Source organism: Dermacentor silvarum, chromosome 3 (assembly GCF_013339745.2).
Source record: "Dermacentor silvarum isolate Dsil-2018 chromosome 3, BIME_Dsil_1.4, whole genome shotgun sequence".
NCBI lineage: Eukaryota > Metazoa > Arthropoda > Arachnida > Ixodida > Ixodidae > Dermacentor > Dermacentor silvarum.
The window spans coordinates 51,198,093-51,219,529 of NC_051156.1; the positions used below are offsets into that span (position 1 = coordinate 51,198,093).

General features: G+C 46.5%; 1 protein-coding gene across 8 annotated transcripts in view; it reads right to left on the reverse strand.

The window, feature by feature from the left end:
• Positions 1-21,437, reverse strand: part of LOC119444336 (venom metalloproteinase antarease-like TtrivMP_A) — a 1,295,510-nt gene that overhangs the window by 1,031,257 nt on the left and 242,816 nt on the right. For 5 of the 8 annotated variants that reach the window (XM_049663288.1, XM_049663285.1, XM_049663286.1 and 2 more), the window contains exon 5: positions 20,610-20,675. The exons of the other annotated variants lie outside the window; for them this stretch is intronic. In XM_049663288.1, coding sequence (XP_049519245.1) covers positions 20,610-20,675 — 66 coding nt within the window. The remainder of the gene's footprint in view (positions 1-20,609; positions 20,676-21,437) is intronic. 8 annotated transcript variants of the gene reach the window in all.

A 21,437-nucleotide genomic window follows, 5' to 3' on the forward strand; every position in this document is an offset into this window, starting at 1 on the left:
CGTTGTGCTGTTTGCTGTAGCCTAGGGGACCAGCGGGACCATATGGTCACGGGCCATATTTTGAAAACTAAGAGCGCGTTCACAATTAAAGCTTTTATGTGGCTTACTTACACGCTCATACAATAAAAAAATGACAATTGTTGCGACAAAACAAGAAAGAAAGGAAACCGGTCCCTAATGGATCAACAAATTTTGTGACGCACTTTACATTGAGAAATTCAATTACTTCAATAACGCACTTGCGCCAGGCGGAGGTTCTACTGGAATGAGGATATAACCTACACTTCGGCGCACCTGCGTGCCCGCGTGAGGAACGTGTGCACACGATGTATCTGTCCCTGATGAGTGGGCGCTCTGTCCGTTGCATCAGTCGCACAGTGTGTGCTGTGACCGTAATCGACGTCAGGGCAAGACTGTTAAAAAATCACGGTGACGTTCACGTCGAGAACGCGGGTTACGCGCAAGCGTGTGGATGCCGCGAACGCGGACCGCGGCGTTGCAGCTCCAACGAAAATGGCGCGAACGAGGTCGTGCACGCTACACTGCTATCGACGGTGCCACATCTGGTGGTGGCTGCGCTTGTCTACCGTGGGCAACATCTTGTCTGTACACCAATTTTCCCAGGGTGGAATGGAGGCGGAAATTTTTTATTTGTTTTATTTATTCATATACCGTAAGGCCCTGCAAGGCATTACATGGCGCTCACAAATTACTACTGATATTGTAAACATTGCACATTGATGCTTTAATTGCCATATTAGCATTGCACTCACTAAGTGATGTATTTTCTCAGCCTTTTTCTAATAAATCCTCAACCAGCCACAATGCCTATGGATTGAGATGCTGTCACAGTAATTTTGTAGACCTTTTAGTGCAATAAACATTCTTCTTATTCTGCTTCATCATCAGAGAAAGCAGTATGTTAAAAGGGAGGCTGCTTATATGCACTCTGTTATCCATAATTATAGAAACACATCCTGTTTCTGGTAGCTTGTGGTAGTTTGTGGTAGCAAACAAAACCACAGTATATGTTTGTAATGTAATGTTTGTAATGTAATTGTAAGATTACAAACATGTTCACTGTGACAGCAGCGAAAGGAAAGACACTGTCCCCGTAGTTTCGACAATATCTGAATAAATAGCGTTAAATTTGAGTATTACCAACGATTTCCTAACTTCTCCCTCATGATCCGACTTGAAGCCTGACTGAAGAATTGTGCCTTCAATCTTGTTAAAGGTTTGGACAGGCATAATAACGCGCTTGGACTGTGCAAGGTTAGGCATGATTCTGGCATGCGCTTAGTGTCAGTTAAAACAAAATCGAAAGCTTGTTTCCCTCAGGCTAGTGCATTGCATGTTGCATGATGAGCATTCAAGTTTGTAAGCCACATTAACGCTGCCGGGATTAAAGTAACCGTTGATTCTTATTGAACAGCCAGATTAACTGCTAGCAATCATTCTGGATGCAGTCATGTGAATTCTACCTTTTCACTCTGGTTTCTTGAAAGGATGGCAGCCGTTGTGCGCGGAAGGTTTAACTTAAGATTACGTCAGCGTGTCGCGAAGACTGTCTAATTGCCGTTAGCCTGCTCGGTGTGTTTATGTGTAGATGTTTTAGGCCGTTAGCTTTGAATCAATATTTTAATGAAGTGATTTTTCCGAATACGGGGTACTTTTAGGATTGATGCCAAGTATGTTAAGGCGATATTTTTCTGTGCGTTGCACATACCATCTCTGACTACTGAGTAGCTGCCTGTGCCTGAGTAGCTGCCTGTGATCTGTGGTCCCCTGCAGGACGAAGGCCTCTCCCTGCGATCTCCAATCACCCTGTCTCAATTGCGCTAGCTGATTCCAACTGGCACCTGAAAATTTCCTACCTTCATCACTCCACCTACTTTTCCGCCGTATTGACTGTACTTCCCTTCTCTTGCTAACCATTCTGTTATTCTAATGAAACACCGGTAATTCATCTTACGCAGCACGCTTCAATAAGTCGTCAATTATTTGTGCAGGATAATTGTGTTCCGTGAGTTATCTTCGCAGACCTTTACAGTTTTGCGCATGCTTGTCCTTATTGGAGCCTTTTCTCTTACATCAGATGGCCTCTATATAGGGTATGTTCTTTTTGTAGAGCTTAATATGGCTACTGTTGAAACAAAGGTAATTGCACCGATCAGTGGGTTTCCTGAAAGGTTTAGTCGTCATTATGATGTTACTCACAGTGATCGTGACATGAGGAAATTAAATGCTGAGGGGATAGCAGAAATACGAAGAGGTGATGATATGATGGACGTTATTGCAGTCGCCAATGAAAGAAAGAATCTCTCATTTAGCATGTTGCCATATTAGGTATATATCGTGAATGGATAATTTGTAATAAGATGGCTCAAATTGTCGGCTAAATTTCAATTTTTTTTGTTGTAAGCCCTAAATATGTAAGCGTTACTCGGTCCGATTTCCATTCCCATGCAAGTGCTGCTGACCTGAACGTAGGGGTGTCCATCAAAATCAAGATGATTTAGTTCTAGAATAAGAGAGAGTAAAGTACTTGGCGTAGATCAGTCAACCCGCTTATCAAGTTACGCTCATTGTAGGCATGTACAACAACCCGTAGGCCGTCTCTGCGAGGAACCTCAGCATGAAGTGATGAGCCGTCTAGCGTGTCCGTCAATGAACAAAAGTGGACGTCAAGATCGAGGAATTCTTTGAGAAAGTGGTTAGCGCGCCAACGTGCCTGTGGACATAGCATGAAAGGTTTTCGGTGACAGTTTCTATTCCAGAAATTATAGGCTTGTGAGTTTGTGGTAGCAAGCAAAACCTTCCAGGTACTGGGCTTAACGGGATCAATGAAAGCAATGCATTGTCACTAAATTTGTTTTCCTTAACAAGTACCGTGACGGCATCTTCAAAAAATTTGAAGTTTTCTGTAGGATCATGATCAAGATGCTTCTTGAAGGATATGTCAGTCGGATGCCTGTTAGCTTCACTAGGGTAGCTGCGTCTATCGATTGCGACAACTGCGTCTCCTTTATCTGCTGCTTTAATTATAATTTCCTGTTGATTGGCTAGGGCTTCGATTGTTTTAGTTTCTTAAGCCGTAAGGTTACGTCGGAAAGGCACAAATCCTTTTTAGGCGTTAAGCACGTCACGCTGTACGTCTTTGAAGTACAAATCAAAGCAACCATCGCGTGGCGAAGGAAGTGGCCAATTCTCGGTCGAGGGTAGTGAAGCTGTATTGTGTCGGATGAGTACCGACCTTGATAATACTCACAAAGTCTCATGTTTCCCTCAAAGCTGTCCAGGTCCTTAATTAACTGAAACTCATTGTGCCTTCAAAGGCATAACCTAAACTGAGACCACGTGAAGGAACACGACATTCTTCAGTTGACAATTTTAGCTTCATACCTTACCAATGCTGGCAAATGCCGAAGTCAGTTGAAACGCGATAGGTATGGCTTTCGCAACAATGCTTTAAATTGTTGTCGCAGCAACTATGTTTGCAATATTACACCCATGATTTTCTCACGATTAAAATTTTTATGCTCGTTTATTACGCTTGCTATTTCGTTGCTAATTCGATTTCCGTGTTTTTATTATCATGCTACTCATAAAATGTTTGCTCAGTGTCATAGTTTCACCGCCATTTTGCCTGACCGCCTTTAGGATGTGGGTAGTTCAATGTTTGCATGTACTATAGCTGTGACCATTGTAACTGTGATGCTAGTTTTGCCACCATGGGATATGTTTGCGTCATTATCGATAACAAAGCCCATATAAGCGGCCTCCTTCGTGACACTGCTTACCCTGACAAAAGCCGTGCCTCGGACTAAAGGCAAAAGACGCCTTTTTGATACGCGTGGAAATGATTTTCTTCTGCTTCACTAAAATTTGATCTACAGCAATACTTCCTTGAATAATATGCAAGGTAAATACACCTGGTAGCGAAGCTTCCATATAAGCTCGCACGTTCGAAACAAGACGGTTCGTCGGCGGTTCATGGGGATTAACGCCATCTGTGTGAGGAGGGAACACTTCCGGCGGAAGAAAAAAAATGTGACGCCATATCCGGTAAAAACAGAATGACGTCATTTTGTTCTCAAAGGCGCGAAATTTGTTTTCGGGGGCCTGCCATTAGTGCTGTATATTCAGATGCCCCGTCATTCGTCGTGATGGGCGTTTAGAGCTTTCAGTGCAGAAACCGATGCAGGAAAAGTTCTGCCATACGGGTGTCGAAACCGCACTCTTGCGCAGAACATACTTTGTTTGGAGGCCGACGAACGCTTCGGGCATACAGTGCTCGTCCTTTCGTCGGACGCCAAGCCCGCCGGCCAGCGCTGTCCCACGAAAACAACTAAATGAAGAATTATCTGGCGGTCGCAAATCACTACTTTTGACTGAACAGGTTAAGAAACAATGAAACTACACGCGTCACCAAATTCAGACAAACGTCGACAAGCAAAGCAACAGAACATGTGCGGGGGCCCCGGGGCGTATTGTAACTGGTGAACTTTACGAGTGCCCCTTTCTGCACCCTTACAGAGCTGCCGATAGCGGCGTGAACGCCCGCCGCTATCGGTGGGCGCTCTTACGGTTGGCGCTGAAAAAAGGTATTTATTGATAACGATCAAGTAAAATAGAGCTGTTCTTTTCTCGCCATGCGTATATAAAATTGATTAGGAATTTTATTTTCGTTGAATGAATCTAACTGTGTGTTGCTTTAATTAAAAAACGCTTTTATCTTTCGCAATGTTTGTTCCCTCCAAACATAGTCGCGCTTCAATCGCTGCTCCCATAACCACCCTTGGTGACGTCGGAGACAATTCGTTCTGAAACGCTTTTCGCCCGAAGCTTCGCGACCATTTGGATCGACCTTGTAATATGTCTTGTAAGATCAGCATTCTTCGTCTTCGAAAAGAAATTGTGCAACTGTATTGCGACGATTACGTTTCTGTATGAAAAGTTTGTGTGTCGTTCTTCCATATTTATTGGCAATAAGTTGTGCTACACCTTCACCCTCTTCTACGGTGCCTTGGGTCCTGCGTGTTTAATAAATACTATGAAATGCTATTACAGAGTGTAAAATTTTTTAAGCGCACAAAATAGAATGTGCCCCGTTGGAATCTATATACAGCGAAGCTTACGAGGCAATGTTCACGCGCGCCTTCTCATCTGGCTCAAGGATGCCCCGACCGAGACGCTGTGCAATGTAATGAACCTTTGAAAGCAACCAGCGTTAGAGTGGTTCAAAAAGGCAAGCGGGCTTTCTATGCCATTTGTTTGGGGTCCGTCCACGCGGTTGCCAGGCGGCCCAACGCATGCGCAAAGTGAGACCTCCTGTGCCCTCTGTCCCATCTATAGCGAACTATAATACTCTCCCAGTAGCGCGAACGGGAGCGCGCCGCCGTGCTCGAAGGCGTAGAAGCCACCAGATGGCGCCACTGCAACTTTTCCCAGCGGCACCGCCGCTACTGCTTCGGATGCTTTTGTATATTTCTCCGTGTCGTTGTTCTGGTACGGGCTTTAAGTAGCTTCAAAGTAACAACCTGCGCCCTTCTTCTTTTCTCGCCTCTCCCCTTTGAGCAGTTGGGCAATAAAAATCGTCGTCTACCAAGAAAGGGCGATGGCAGATGGTTCACATCATTTTGATTGTGGATGTCAGTTGTTGGATGCATCCTTTACTGGCAGATGTTATTTACCTGCGATTCATCTATCAGTGCGCCTAGGTGTGGTCTTCTTTTAAATGTTGACAGGCCCTTGAGCATGCGCTAAAGAGGTTGAAGGCGGAGGCCTGCGCGCTGACGAGACATTCATTAAATTACTTGACATTCTTATTGCAAAGCGCTGTTACTTACTATTACTTGTTTTCTTCCACTAAAGGTTGTGGGTTCGATTAACTGTGCCTTCATCAACTTTGCCCTCATTAACAGCTAAGGTTATAGGTTAGACTCCAACCAAAGGTCGTGGATTCGTGTACCTTGATTAACTCTCTCATAATTAAGTGCACCTTAATTAACACCAAATGTCGTGGGCTCGAGTGCCTTAATTAACTGTACCCAAATTAACTTCTAAATAATTACCACCAAAAGTCGTGGGTTCAACTCCCACCAACGATCGGGGGTTTGAGTGCCCTAATTAACTCTATCTTTATTAACTGCTGTGGACATAAATATAGGCTCATTATGATAATGATGAATTAGCTTAAGAGCAAAGGTCGTAGGTTCGATTACCATCACTTTTGGTGCCACTGAATTGTAGTGACCTAGTGCACTAACGAAATGTGCCGAAATAATTGCGCCTTAGTTCGTCCTCATTACCATCAGCCTATATTTTATGTCCACTGCAGGACGAAGGCCTCTCCCTGCGTTCTCCAATTACCCCTGTCTTGCGCTAGCGTATTCCAACTTGCGCCTGCAAATTTCCTAACTTCATCACCCCATCTGGTTTTCTGCCGACCTCGACAGCGCTTCCCTTCTCTTGGTATCCATTCTGTAACCCTAATGGTCCACCGGTTATCCATCCTACGCATTACATGGCCTGCCCAGCTCCATTTCTTCCGCTTAATGTCAACTAGAGTATAGGCTATCCCCGTTGGTTCTCTGATCCACACCGCTCTCTTCCTGTCTCTTAACGTTAGGCCTCCCATTTTTTCGTTCCATCGCGCTTTCTGCGGTCCTTAACTTGTTCTCGAGCTTCTTTGTTAAACTCCAAGTTTCTTCCCCATATGTTAGCACCGGTAGAATGCAATGATTGTACACTTTTCTTTTCAGCGACAGTGGTAAGCTCCCAGTCAGGATTTGGCAATGCCTGCCGTATGCACTCCAACCCAATTTTATTCTTCTGTAAATCTCATTCTCGTGATCAGGCTTTCCGGTGAGTAATTGACCTAGATAACCGTACTCCCTTACAGTCCGTTCTAATTAACACCAATACCCGTGTGGGTTTGAGTCTCACCAATGGTCGCGGGTTTTGGTGCCCCATTTTATTGGCACCCAGTTTTGGTGTCGTAACGCTACTCTTGCTCAAGCGTTTCAGCAGCCTCAAAATAAAAATAACGCATGTTCTTCACAATTTGTTACCCACGATTGAAAACATTTGCACCCCAATTTAATTTCTCTGCGTCGTGCCTCCCTGTACTGTTTACATAGCAGCAACTTCGCAGGATAGCACACGTGAGACCATTTTCTTGAGGTTATCCCACCATTTGCGGCTCGGGGAACCACCAACGAAAAAAAAAAAAACACACGAGGGTTGCTCACCCGGAGAGCCATTTTGACTGCACGGTGAAACGGTGGTGGCTAGATGATGATGATTTGTCTCCTTGGAAACGAAACGGTGACAAATCGCCACCTAGCCTGCTCGATTTAATCAGGTATACTACACATTTTTATCTAGCAATTTTGTATACATTTCAATAATCCCTATTTTTCCTAAATATCTTGCTTGTATACCTCTTCCTACGACTAAGAGATCAAATTAGGTCGTACCAATCTATTCCCTGCTTTTATTTTCACCAATACCCTAAACGGGGTTGTGGCGTGGAGCAGAAGTAGAATACCCGGCTTCAAATCTGAAGGTCGTAAGTTCGAATCCTACTCCAGTCCACCACATCTTCAGGCATGGAGTGGTGCCTGACACCGGCAAGAAAGAAATATATCGCCGAGAGCTGGGGCTATACTAGTTCAGGTGCAACCAAACTAGGAAGGCCCACTAATCTTCATCAAAGTGACTCCCTCACCAGAACAGGAATTGGTCTCCCTGGTGCAGTATTCGGCCACTACCTCCCTCATGACTCCGACAATTAACCCATGGCCCTCAGTTCCCAGTGGCTGTGGAGCACCTGACCAAGGCGGCGGTCAGACCTGCTACGCGGCAGAGGGTGCTAAGAATCTCTGGGTCAAGACAGGCCGCCAATGGAAACTGAACCTGGCAACGTTCAACACGCGCACCCTCTCGAGTGAGGCTAGCTTAGCAGGACTATTTCAAGAATTATCAGGCATTTCCTGGGATATAATTGGCCTTAGTGAGGTTAGAAGAACTGGTGAGGCTTACACAGTGCTGACTAACGGCCACGACCTCTGCTACAGAGGTCTTCCAGATAAGAAAGAATCCGGGGTAGGATTTCTAGTGCGTAACAACATAGCGGGCAACATTGATGAATTCTACAGCATTAATGAGAGGGTAGCAGTCGTCGTACTAAAGCTGAATAGGAGGTACAAACTGAAGGGAGTACAAGCTTATGCCCGAACCTCTAGTCACGATGTTGAAGAAATAAAACAGTTTTATGAAGATGTTGAACTAGCAATGAGAAAGTTGCAAACTCAGTATACTTTAGTCATGGGCGACTTCAATGCAAAAGTGGGGAAAAAGCAAGTTGGTGAGCAAGCAATTGGCAACTACGGCATCGATTCTAGGAATGCAAGACGAGAGATGTTAGTAGAATTCGCGGAAAGGAATAGGCTCCGAATAATGTATACATTCTTCAGGAACCGCAGCAACAGGAAGTGGACCTGGAAAAGCCCTAATGGGGAAACAAGGAATGAAATAGATTTCATACTCTCTGCCAATCCTAGCAGAGTGCAGGATGTAGGTAAGGTTAAGTGCAGTGACCATAGGTTAGTGAGGTCTAGGATTTCTCTCAACTTGAAGAGAGAGAGAGAGTGAAGTTAGTCAAGAGGAAACAGGCCAACCTAGAGGCAGTAAGGGTAAAAGCAGACCAATTTAGGCTGGTGCTTGCAAACAAATATGCAGCTTTAGAAAAGGAAGATGGAGACGAACTACAACAAATGATTGAGGACCTTAATCGAGAAAGTGTAAGAATTGGGTTGAAGATGAATAATATGCAGAAGACAAAGATAATGTTCAATACCCTGGCAAGGGAACAAGAATTCAGGATCGCCAGTCAGCCTCTAGAGTCTGTAAAGGAGTACGTTTATGTAGGTCAATTACTCACAGGGGACCCTGATCACGAGAAAGAAATTTACAGAAGAATAAAATTGGGTTGGAGTGCATACGGCAGGCATAACCAAATCCTGACTGGGAGCTTACCACTGTCGTTGAAAAGGAAAGTGTACAATCATTGCATTCTACCGGTGCTAACATATGGGGCAGAAACTTGGAGGTTAACAAAGAAGCTCGAGAACAAGTTAAGGACCGCACAAAGAGCGATGGAACGAAAAATCTTAGGACTAACGTTAAGAGATAGGAAGAGGGCGGTGTGGATAAGTGAACAAACGGGGATAGCCGATATTCTAGTTGACATTAAGCGGAAGAAATGGAGCTGGGCAGGCCATGTAATGCGTAGGATGGATAACCGGTGGACCTTTAGGGTTACAGAATGAATACCAAGAGAAGGGAAGCGCAGTCGAGGTCGGCAGAAAACCAGATGGGATGATGAAGTTAGGAAATTTGCAGGCGCAAGTTAGAATACGCTAGCGTAAGACAGGGGTAATTGGAGATCGCAGGGAGAGGCCTTCGTCCTGCAGTGGACATAAAATATAGGCTGATGATGATGATGATGATGACCCTAAACGTCTCTTGCTTATCTCGACTGCTGACCGCCAGATGCTTCCGTTCACTTTAAAGGAAATCGCTTCTGGAAGGTGTATGTTACCTTCTTTGTTCACTGGGTGAATCCCTTCACATTGTGGTGTCCGCATCTTCGCTGCACTATACACTGCCTCATCTAGTTCCGAATATTTGCTCCTGTGTGTTTTGAACCTTAGGCAACCGGCTCGGGCCTCAAATAGCAATCGTACAGTAATTTATTTCTTCTCATTCTTTAAATGTCCATGGTCCTTTTTGTTTCCATTCTTCTGCATGCAACTCTGTTTCTCTCACTTTCTTTCTGATGACTACTGGTTGTATTCTCAAAGTTTCAATCACCCTTTACTTGGGTGCCCACTTTCTTGATCTCTTCCTCCATTTTGTGTACACGCTTTTCAGGTACAGATATTTGTTCACTTTACTGCCCATTTTTTACAGTGGAAGCGGTTATCGGCTCATTCTAACAGCCGTTTCGGTTGCCGATGGTGTCCGCCACCGGTGGTGTCCGGTGTCTGCAGCAGCTATCGCCGGTAATGAGAAAAAGAAATACCCGGTTCCCGCCGGGATAGACCCGCGCCCGTCGCGTGGGATCGAGTCAGCTACTCTACCACTGAGCCAGGCCAGCGCTTGCTACCATCCAGCGGAAAATTCCCCCTAAATGCGCCCTAGCGCGCGAGGAAGCACGCCATGAGACATGCTCGCCGCGTAGCGTCGATACGTGCAGACTTTGCATTGCATTTGCAATACAAAGTGTGCAGATGACACGCCATGTAGCAGATGCACAGGTAGCAGTACAATGTAGAAGGTTTGAGGAAGGAAAATATGTTTAACAATATGTATCCAAAAATGATAGCAAAAATACATATTCTGTATCTGATCAAATCAATCTGGCTAGGGACTATGTCACCGCCGCGTTTTGAAGAGGATGCTAGTAAATAATAATCATAATCATCATTAGTTGGCTAGTTGACTATTTGTCAGTGCTTTGTTTCAAAGGAAATGCCAATAATTCCATGATCATAATAATTTTCATTAGCATCGTAGCGTGCCTCTGTCATGCAATGTGAGAAGAGCGCCGCATAGCTTCGTTACGTGCACACTTTATATTTTGTTTGCATATTAATACACCAGGTGGGACGCCGCGTAGAAGTATAGGTAGTTGTTCTTCTTTCTGGGGTTTTACGTGCCAAAACCAGTTTTGATTATGAGGCACGCCGTAGTGGAGGGCTCCGGATTAATTTTGACCACCTTGTGTTCTTTAACGTGCACTATAACGCAAGCACACGGGCGTTCTTGCATTTCGCCTCCATCGAAATGCGGCCGCCGCCGCCGGGATTCGATCCCACGATCTCGTGCTCAGCAGCGCAACGCCTTAGCTAACTGAACCACAGCGGCGAGTGATAGGGAATTGTACAAGGCGGCTGTCACCGTCTCGTTTCAATGGGAATGCCATTAAATTATGATCATTTAGCATAGTATCGTGACATTTCTTGTGCGATGTGACATGCGCGCCACGTAGCGTCGATACGTGCGAACATTGCATTGCAGTTGCGCTACATTTCACCAGGTATCCCGACACGCAGCAGTTGTATGCTGCATATAGCTAGATCTGGTTAGCTCAAGTAGGCTAGGTGACTATTTGTCACCACCCTGTTTCCAAGGGGATGCCAATAAACCATCGTCATCATCATCATCATCAAGAGCATTGCATCCTGCCACGGGTCAATGGATGTGACATGTGCGCCATGTAGTCTGGATACCTGTTTTTATTTTTCTGTGCGAGTTATGGTGCCTCCTCGCAAGGTACGAACCCCTGCTGAAGAAGCGAATCGTAGAGCTACGCGCGCGGCTGGAACCAGGCAACGTCACGCTCAGCAGACCGCTGTGCAGAGCCTGGCGTGTTGCGGCGCAAGCCACAGCTCGCCGTCGACTCCGGGCAAGCCGTTGAAATTGTTCTCATGAAGACGACGCGAAGAGACTTCGCCTCAAAGGCCCTGTAGTGCTTGGTGCAGAAAATTAAACTCCTATGGAGCCGCTTCTCCAGCTTAAGCTGTGACTGTACTGCGTGTGCTGCGCAGGCCTGTGACTTTTTTTATCAATGTTCGTGAGTTTTTCATCAAAAGTAATTTTGCTCTGTGCTTCTCTGACTTCAAAAGAGGCCCAAGCCATGTCACCTCGCACTCCCTCATTTGTGATTTTACAGTGGGCTCCTAAAGCCAGCCGGCCTACTGATCCTTGGTTAACTACCAACCCCGAGAAGGTATTCGATTTCAAGCATATAATGGCTTTTGCGAACGTTAGCGCTGGCACCATTACTTCTTTCCAGATTCCACGCACCACCTCATACTTATTGTGGCTCCACAATGCCCAGCGTTCAAATATTGCTACATTTCGCTTCCCCTTTATTTTCATGTTATCGTGGTGGGTGTTTGAATAAGTATTTCCTTCGTTTATGTATATGCAGAAGCAGCCCATTCAATCCATTTTTTTCGTTCCTTCTGAGTTCTAGTACGTTTAAACATCATCATTTCTCAAGTTGCGCCGCACTGTATGTTTAAGCATGTTTATCGGTCTTGTCAGCGAGCAATTTCCAGCTGCTTCTTTTCCTTATTCCAGTACATTCTTTGCTGCTACCGCACACATGAGCATATGCCATGCCGTTGACTTCGCGGGAAACAGCCAGAAAATGCCCCGTGTGTGTAGTGTTGAGAGCTGTATAAATGGCCCAAGGCGCTTGCTCAGGGGCAGTGGCCAGGGGCGGATCCAGGTTTTTTCTGAGGGGGAGGGGGGGGGGGGGTCAGCTTCTGTCAATGATGATGATGATAGTAGCCTTTCTTATTTACCGAAATTCACCGTTTCTGCTCCCGATGAACCCGCGTTTTATACGGTTAGAGCAACACCTGTAGCCCGCCGTGGTGCCTCAGTCAGTTCAGGCGTTGCGCTGCTGAGCACGAGATCGCGGGATCCAATCCCGGCCGCGGTGGCCGCCTTTCGATGGAGGCGAAATGCAAAAACGCCCGTGTGCTTGCGTTGTAGTGCATGTTAAAGAAACCCAGGTGGTCAAAATTATTCCGGAGTCTTCCACTATGGCGTGTCTCATAATCAGAACTGGTTTTTGCACGTGAAACCCCAGAAAGAGGAAGAAGACCTGTAGCGAAGCCAGGTATCGTTTCTCCGAGCTTATAGGAAAGGGACGTTACCCAATACAGCCATGTGCTTGGCGGTTGTGCCTGATCATACAAGGTGTTCAAAACTAAGCTTTATGGTTTTCTTAAAATTAGGCACTGGTGAAGACGACCTGTGCAAATAAGTGATGTGGCCAGGCGGGCACAAAGTGAGGTGATAATTATCGCTGTGAGCAGCCCAATTAACTAAAATTGAACAATTATTTTTTGTCGACTGCAGTAAGTGCGTATGTTTGTATTGAAAACTTAGAGGCAGTTGTGTTTCTACACAGTATCAGCCGTAAGGATTATTCTAGCGTGTCCGTGCTCCGAGATATCCGACTCCAAATTTCAATTGTCGTACTGCGCAGAGTTATCGAGTCGACGCGAGAGCGGTTTATGCTTTGTGTTGCTGTGGAAGGGAGGCATTTTGAACACTTTTTAGAACATTGACATCTTGATGGGTGAAGTGTTGTCATGAGATTTGTGCATGACAACACCAAACTTAAAGAGGCAGTATGAAATATTCGTTAGCATAGCTAAAAAGGTTTCTGCTGTTGATGGTGCAGTTGTTGCTCTTTATTTCAATAAAACTTACAATACTTGGAAATCAGCAGTCACTTTATTTGCGTAGCCCAGACAAGGACCATGCCCGGTCATCTAGTCACCGTTACGCACACGCACTGCCCTCCGGCTTCTCCGCTCGCGCCATTATCTCGGCATGGCAGCTGCCGCCATCATTACAGGCTGCGCGGTCGCGTGTTACGACAGCGCTTACGGGCTCTTCGATTTTTTTCGTTTCACCAGCCGTGAGGGGAAGGGGGACCGTTATCTTTGCCAATGCCTCCACCCCGTTGTCAGACTAAACGCCGCACGCAACAGCCGCGTCACATCAGAGACGAGCTTTGCACCGATCCTCACTCTCTTGCAAGTTGCATGCGTAATCATGCGAACGACAATTAAAATTTAGAGTTGGATATCTCGGAGCACAGACATGCTAGAAAAATTCTTCCAAGTAAAACTGTGTAGAAACACGACGGCCTGTAACTTTTGAATACAAACACAACCACTTACTGCAGTCAATAAAAAGTTAATTATTCAATTTTAGTTAATTCGGCTGCTAACAGCGATAATTATCATCTCCTTTTGTGTCCCCCTGGCCACATAACTTATTTGCGCAGTGGGTCTACACGTGCCTCCCAGTGCCTAATTTTAAGAAAACCATAAAGCTTAATTTTGAACAGCCAGTATATCTAGCCTGCATTGTTTCTTAAAATAAAATTTTGGATGATCTGTTGCAGCTTTGTTATAAATGCGTAAGCACGCGTCCGTTTTTGGAGTTCTGTTGGGACACCTTGATTTCCTTAAGAAGATTCTTTGTGTTCGGCTGATACACCTTCGTGTGATTTGGCGCACTAACTCCCCTATTCTCAAACAGCCCTCGACTCGAAGCTCTTCCTCCACTCCTCCTTGTTGAGCACAGCGCCACTTCTCGACTGATAAAGACGCGACAATTCTCACGAATTCCCGTGAATGATCATGAAGCTAAGTGACCACTTCTTTGGAGGGATGGCGGCGCTATCTTTCCTCTTGAGTCGAGGTGTTGTGTTGACTACAGGAGCGTTCTTGAATACGGACGTAACGCCCCGCTCCAACGCGGCAACCACTACGCTGGGTGTTTACGATATGCGAATCACCGCGTATGAAGACTCACGAAGCCACCTACAAGAACAACGATGTGGCGTGTTAGCCGAGAGCGCGAGCCAGCGTCTTCATGTTTTGTTTCCCACTCGACGTCATCCTTTTACACAAGGAGCGCATCTGCTCCCGTTTCTCTAACCACGCGACGCCATCCTAGGCCCGCGCGCTGGCGTTGGCCGCTGACGTCACGCTCCCCCACTTCACAGACGCGGCTCGAGGCTTCACCCCGCTCCGCGAGAACGCCCACTCAGCCAAACGGATCCGGCGAGCTTGAGCCTGCTATGCTTAATGTACGACGATAAAACTGCAAAGTTTCAATGAAAAACTTGTAGCATACGAACGGTACTGTGCTCGTGCTGGATATTATCAACGTGTAACTGTGATCACAATGAGTGCTACAGTTAAAAAAAATTGCCTATGCGCAGTTCTTAGTTGAACTGTTATTATTTATATGTGAACACTTCAGCTAGAGATCTCTTTCCTTAAGTAGGTTGGTCGCGGAACCGATGACAGCCGATGAGGCAACCGATGACACCCCGAGGGGGAACTATGTTAATCAGGCGCGATGGCGCTCGCGCGCACATCGGCGTGCTTGGCAAAAGGGACGTCCCCTCGTTCATTCGACGCCACCGACGGGACGAGTAGGGCACGGCCGGTCCCAGGAGGTCCAAGGTGTTCATGAGAAAAAATAACTACGGCAACTTCGGGACACCACACCCCTACGGAATACAACTAAGCTTGTGAGCGAGCTAGCTTTACTTCTACATGGCTGCTACCACTGGTACTCGTGCAAAATACTTTTGAAGAATGCTGGTGGCCAGATTTTTTGCGACAGGGCCATCCCCCTGTCAGCGAGGGGGCGATGCAGAAATCTGAGGGGGGGGGGGGGGGGGGGTCAGGACATCCGGACATCCCCCCTGAATCCGCGCCTGGCAGTGGCAGTGTTGACTCGATTGCGTCATTTCATGTGGTGTCGCGCGGCGAGCCCCGGCTCCCCGGCATTGGCAATGGCTCAGTGCTCTGCCGATGATAAAACGGCAAATGAGCCAGAAAAACCGATGGTGTGCTCTCTGCATTTCTCACCCTCGGAATATGTGTATAATCCTGCCCTCGGAAAGTATTTTGGCGTGCCCCAGAGGCCTATCCTCTCTCGAGCAGATGTTCCCTCAATGCGGCCTTCATTAAGCACCCTGCTGGTGCCCCTGTAGCAGCAAACTGGCGTCTCGGTGAGTGCTGAATGTCATTAAATAAAGCCACGAAATAACCATACCGAGTACGTGCGCAACTTTCTACGCTTGTTTTGTCGGGAACATCGTCGCCTGGCGGACCGGACACACGCCTTCCGTCGACGAAATTCCGCCGGCTCAGCCGGCAGCTCACCGCCATCGCACGCGCAAACACCTACTGCTCGAACACGGGGGATCATTTCGCGCTCTGTTTCACTGAATATCGCTGAAATGCAGTCCTGCTTCCCTGGCGAGCTCTTCGTTGCAAGGTTCAGCGGCAGCAACGGTATCCATCGCGGCGAACGCAAACGCAACGGCCATGCAGCCATGATGCAGCCAGCGCCTCGGCCGTTTACGCAAGCGGTGACGTATCATGGCCCATTCTGATTCGCTGAGAGCAATGAAATCTGTGACGACACTGCTTCAATACCAAATCTTGGGTGAGAGAAATCGAGGAAGAGATATTTGCTCTTTGCTTACGAATTTCTCCACTAATAACTGATATTTTTGCACCCAACAAAAACTGCATGCATTCCTCAAGGTCCCTCTTTTATTCCAGCTGAACTTCCTGTTTCTCTTTAGTGTCCCTTTAAGGGCTAGTTCCCCAAGATTTTGTTCGCGTGTAGAAACCAACTATCACCATCAGCATTGGCTCGAGTGTCGTCGTCTTCTTCTGCAGTTGGCTCGTTAGCACCCCTCGGTTTGCGCTCGTGTCACTGCTCCCGCGTTCGTCGTCGCCGTCTGCTTCCAGAATTGGCTACGTTGCCGCTCATCATCACAGCGTAGAATTTCACTTCTTTTCTGTCGTCGTAATGGGGAGGCCGTGTTTACGGATTGAGAGAGAAGTAACATTTATTAAAGCCCCGAAGGAACAAAAGCCCATCTCCGGGACTCCTGGTAGGCTCATGCCTCCTGACCCAGCACGTTCTTGACGTGCTGCACTAGAAGCCGCCACCATAGTTTTTCAAACCTTCGTGGCGGAGTGGTCCACTCCTCCCAGCTTCCAGAAAGCTGGTTGTGTGGTAATTTGGAAAGTATGGTGTTTTTGAACATGGCGTTTGCAGGGCACTCCCACAAGGTGTGTTTACTTGACGGGTAGGCCCCGCAAGGGGGGAGCCTGGGTCCCTGTTAATATAATGCGTATAGCGTGGTGTGAGTAATTTTTGTGTTCGTGCTTTTCGTATGATTGAGGCGTCCTCTCTCGAACGCGTGTAGGATGGTGTGCTGAGAAGTATAATTGCTTCCCTGCCAAACGTCAAAATATGTATCCTTTCTTTCTGCTGCATCTTCTGCTCTTTTCTGGGGTTGTAAGTATCTTCGACAGTCCAAAGGATAGGAGGTTCCGGATTTTCTGCGTGGGAGAGCTGGTGTGCTCTTACATTTCCTCGGAATGCTTGATGGCCTGGAACCCATTGTATGCGTACGCGTAGAAGGAGGTGAGCATGCGTGTACATGTGGAGCTTTGTGCGCATGTGGTAAGGAATGTCATCATTTTGAATGTCTCTACAAGCGCCTTGACTGTCTGTTCGGATTGTGATCGTGTCAGATGCATGTGTCATTTCAGTTATGGCAAGCATTACCGCCAGCAATTCCGCGTCTTGAGGCGTTGGTAGTCCCAAGTAATTTTTCGCAAGCGTCGAGTCATGGCCCACGACCGCTGATCTCCTGATTTCGGCGTTATAACTGGCATCTGTGTAATACGTGCTTTATCCTCTGTCTTCTGCATTTAATTTGTTCTTTTTGAGCGCTGCTTCAGAACTGGCATACGTTGCGTACGTCGGCACGGCGGCACCGAGCAGTAGCCTACCATGTTGAACACCTTCAAAGGCAGCCACTACCTATTATAGTGCTTTCAAGTGTTCTCAAGCAGACACCCGTAGCGGCGAAACCTCCAATCTTAAGCAGAACCGCAGCGCAGATAGGACTTCAAATTTTCGTTTTCAGCTTGCTTCGGTGCTTCCGAAGCAGCCAACCCGGCCGCTGTATCCACGTATCCCTCATACCACGTCATGCCGACGGAGGCGCCAGCGTTTCCACTGGTGGAGCTCGCCCCCAATAGCCAATGACATTGGTCATCTCTCGCGCGGCCCACCTTCTACGGCTCAGGAGGCAGCTGTGCCGCCATGCCATATTTGCCGCTAGCGTGGATGTTCAGCCTGCATGTGTTAACATTGTAGAATTTCATTTTTGTGATTTCGGAGTTGCTCACGTGGCATTATCAAGTATTTCAATTCGCATAAAAATTAGATACAGTCTTGGCGGCGTCTTTACAGTAGACAGGGCACTACTGTAGCTGTTCTTATGCATACATTGCCGAGAAACATTGAATATTGCGTGCGTTATTTGGCCATTCGTTCATACATTTTGGAAAGGGGCGCAGATTGTGCTCTATACACACTCTGTGCTTCAATATATCCACTGGCGTCACTGCTTATTGCAAAAGACGCACTTATATTTATTATTACCTTTCAGTGATCAGCGACGTGTCTCCTGGTTTCCTTTCTCATAAAATCTAACTTTGCTAAGATTTGATGTTCTGATTCTTCATTCTAATTGTTGGATGCGGAAATATTGTTGCAGGCTTCGTGGCTACAAATGGTCGACATACCTCTGTCATCGACATTATTTCATTGTTTTTTCACCAACACTTCAGAGCCACCTGTCTCGCCTATCGGCTGTGATAAGCGTTTTTCGATTACCTTGCCTTCACTCGAACTCTTGGCTGTGCAGCTTCGGCCATCGTGAAATAACAGTCCTAAGTGAGCATGTGAGTTCTCGTGGCGTCCAAAGTATTTCCTAAGAAAGCCGTGTCGTGAAACATTTCCCTGTGCTTCGTTGGGCCACAGACGTCCGCAGCTTTGTTGACTTCTGTTCCGGTGTTTTGTCAAGCACCTCGCCGACATTGCCCGTCCCCTAACACTGCTCCTAAGAAGGAAATCACATTTTCATGGGTTCGTGAATAAGCCAATGCATTTCTAACGCTCAATAGATTGCTGACTACTCTTACCATCTTGGCGCATTTTGACCCAACAGCGGCTCCAGAAGTTGGAACCAATGCCAGTGGACACGACGTCGGCGCTGTTCTCGCACAGCGGCAACAATCCAACATCGCGACATCGCCTATACCAGTCACCTCCTCTCCCCTTCAGAGCGCAAGTTCTCAATTATGGAACGCGAATGCCTTGCTCTAGTTTGGGCAGTCGCAAAATTTTGACCGCACTAGTTTGGACGCACCTTTTCGGACCTAGCACCTCTATATAGCTTCTTTTCAGCTGCACCAAATTCCAGTAGTAGCTTGATGGTCCCAGAGGTACTTGATTACTACATCCAGCAAAGAAAATAGTTCTTTATGTAGCCTCGTGGCGTCGTGCCATTTCCGTGTGTTCCTCTGTTCCTATGAGGGCAAGCCGTGTTCTATTTTATGGCAATGTTGCCATTAGAGATGCCGGGATCGCATTGATACGGGGCACTGGACACTATTCGAGAAGTGGAGCGGGTTGAGCCTCCACGGATTGCTTGGTCAGACAGTGTTCGAGGTGCATGCAGTGCCTGGCTTCGGATTTCCGTATTCAAGGGCTGCCCCACATCTTCACCAATTGTAATGGGGTAATTATTTGCGCGATGAGACAGATAAGAAAAGAGCAGATGCCTGATTTCGTCCAGTGCTGTGGATCCAGTCTGGAGATCGAGTGGCAGACTGAAGATGTAGATGGTGCTACTGATGCTCAATCATGGCACTTTTTACCCACAATAAGGGAATGGGCCAAGACTAGAGCCGCGAAAAAAAAAACGAAAGACCAATAATAACTTTAGCTCTTTCCCTACCGCGCTCATTGGGAATCGTTAGCGCGCTATCGATAGATTGAAACGCAGCTTTCGACACCTTCCGCGCCGCTCACGGACACACTGCGCCATCTGACGTGAAGAAGGCTAACTATAGTGTTGTTTTCCAAGCACTTCTCATTTTTTCCGCCCAGAAGGTAATTTTTGAACGCCCTCCGGAGTTTCGCGATCGTCAAAGTAGAAAGTAAAGATGGCCGCCTCTGGCAGCGGCGCGCGCGCTTTGAAAGATTGTAGATCTCGTGATTGCGCTCCGTTTGTGGCTGATTTATCGATGGATCGAGCAGCAGTGAGGCTGAGGATGCTGCCTTTTCGTCGGAGTTTCACTCTGAGAGCGATGACAATGCACACAAGCCCGGAACATCCCCGGCCGCAGCCCGGAACGCCCGTTCAACATAAAATTTAACTTTTTTCGGAGATAGCGCCTATTAAACTACAGTATATTTTGCATATCTTATAATTTTTGTTACATTTTTTTTCTAAGTAGATACAAGCGCGTCATTACAAACTTTGGTAAATTTTATCCCACAATTTTGTACCTGGCAATTTATACTTTTATGACAAATCTCGTTAATAAAGCTTTCATTCGTGAAAAGTGTATTCATTCTAGTTGTTGTTTATGTATAACATAAAATAATGAGTGCAGTAGTTCCTTCAGAAAAAAAAGTCTGGCATAACCTACAAAATACACCCATTTTCCCGTCGGTAGCGAAAGTGTTAAGAAGAAAAAAAATATGAACTGAGGGATAGTGTGTGATACCACAGACAGATGAACTGAAACAATATTTTGCATGATATATCCAATAATGGCAGATAAAATTCTGAATGAATAAAGATGTCCATGATCTCACAGCTCGATTGCATCATCTTCTCCACAACTCTAGTATGAAGCATGACTTCGGATAGGTGAATGTATTGTAGGTTATTGTGAACTATTGGTGTTCTAAAATACGCATTAAGAAGTACCTGTTTTTTTTTCTCTTCTCAATTTCTTCACGCGTAGCTTACCTGGGAATGCTGCCTACCGAAAGATTTCTGATGTTAACCCTAGCACCATAATTTTTCTATTATCGCCCAATGTGATAGAGGAGGTGCAGCAGTCGTTGCCACTATTACGAAATAAATTTGCACTCACGCTCTTGAGACTTGCGGGGACGCCTATCCTTCCGGTCATCGTATTGTAGACGCTCAAGTACCCGACCTGAAATTAGAATATGAGATTTGAATTTCCGAGTAAAATACATAACTATAATAACTTGGAGACAATTTTCACAAATTGTTACGACCAATGGGAAATGAACTGCACCTCTTGTGACTGTTCATTTTGACAGTTGAACGCGAATAAAATAGATCTTTACGCATACGCCCTTAAATGGATACGGACACAACAGTTGGCGGGTGGTTTTTTGCGTCGGAACAAAAGTTTAACTCTTGAAAATGACGAATACAACAAGCTGCTTTGAAAAAAAAAGAACGAGAAACATCTTTTTTGCGATTTTCTTTTGCACCTTGCCTCCAAGCGGCCGCCGGCAGAAGCTGAAATTTGACGTCATAACACCCACCCGCGCCCGCGCGCGCCGCCAAGGTTGGCCACAGCCGTCGCAGTGTTTCCGGGGTGTCGGTCCCTTGCAGCGTTTGTTTAATTCCTTTCGGCGAACTTCGCACGTGGTCCGACCGAAACATTATCCCCGTCGGCGCTCCATGTGCACGCAGGTGGTGCGTCTTACATGCACCTTCCCGCGGTTGTCGCTCGGTATTTACGTGTTCGTCGCGGCGGAAGGAAATGCCCAGACATTGCTGTTATAACAGCATTACCGGTCGTGCCCAGATAGTTCCATTGTTTAAGTTGGCTTTCCTGCAGTGTGTTTTCGGCGCTCATGGATGAATCAGTGAGACATAGATAGTTTCGCTTTATTAACCAATAAACGCCCTCTGGGTCCTTGCTGCCTCTTTCAATTAATTC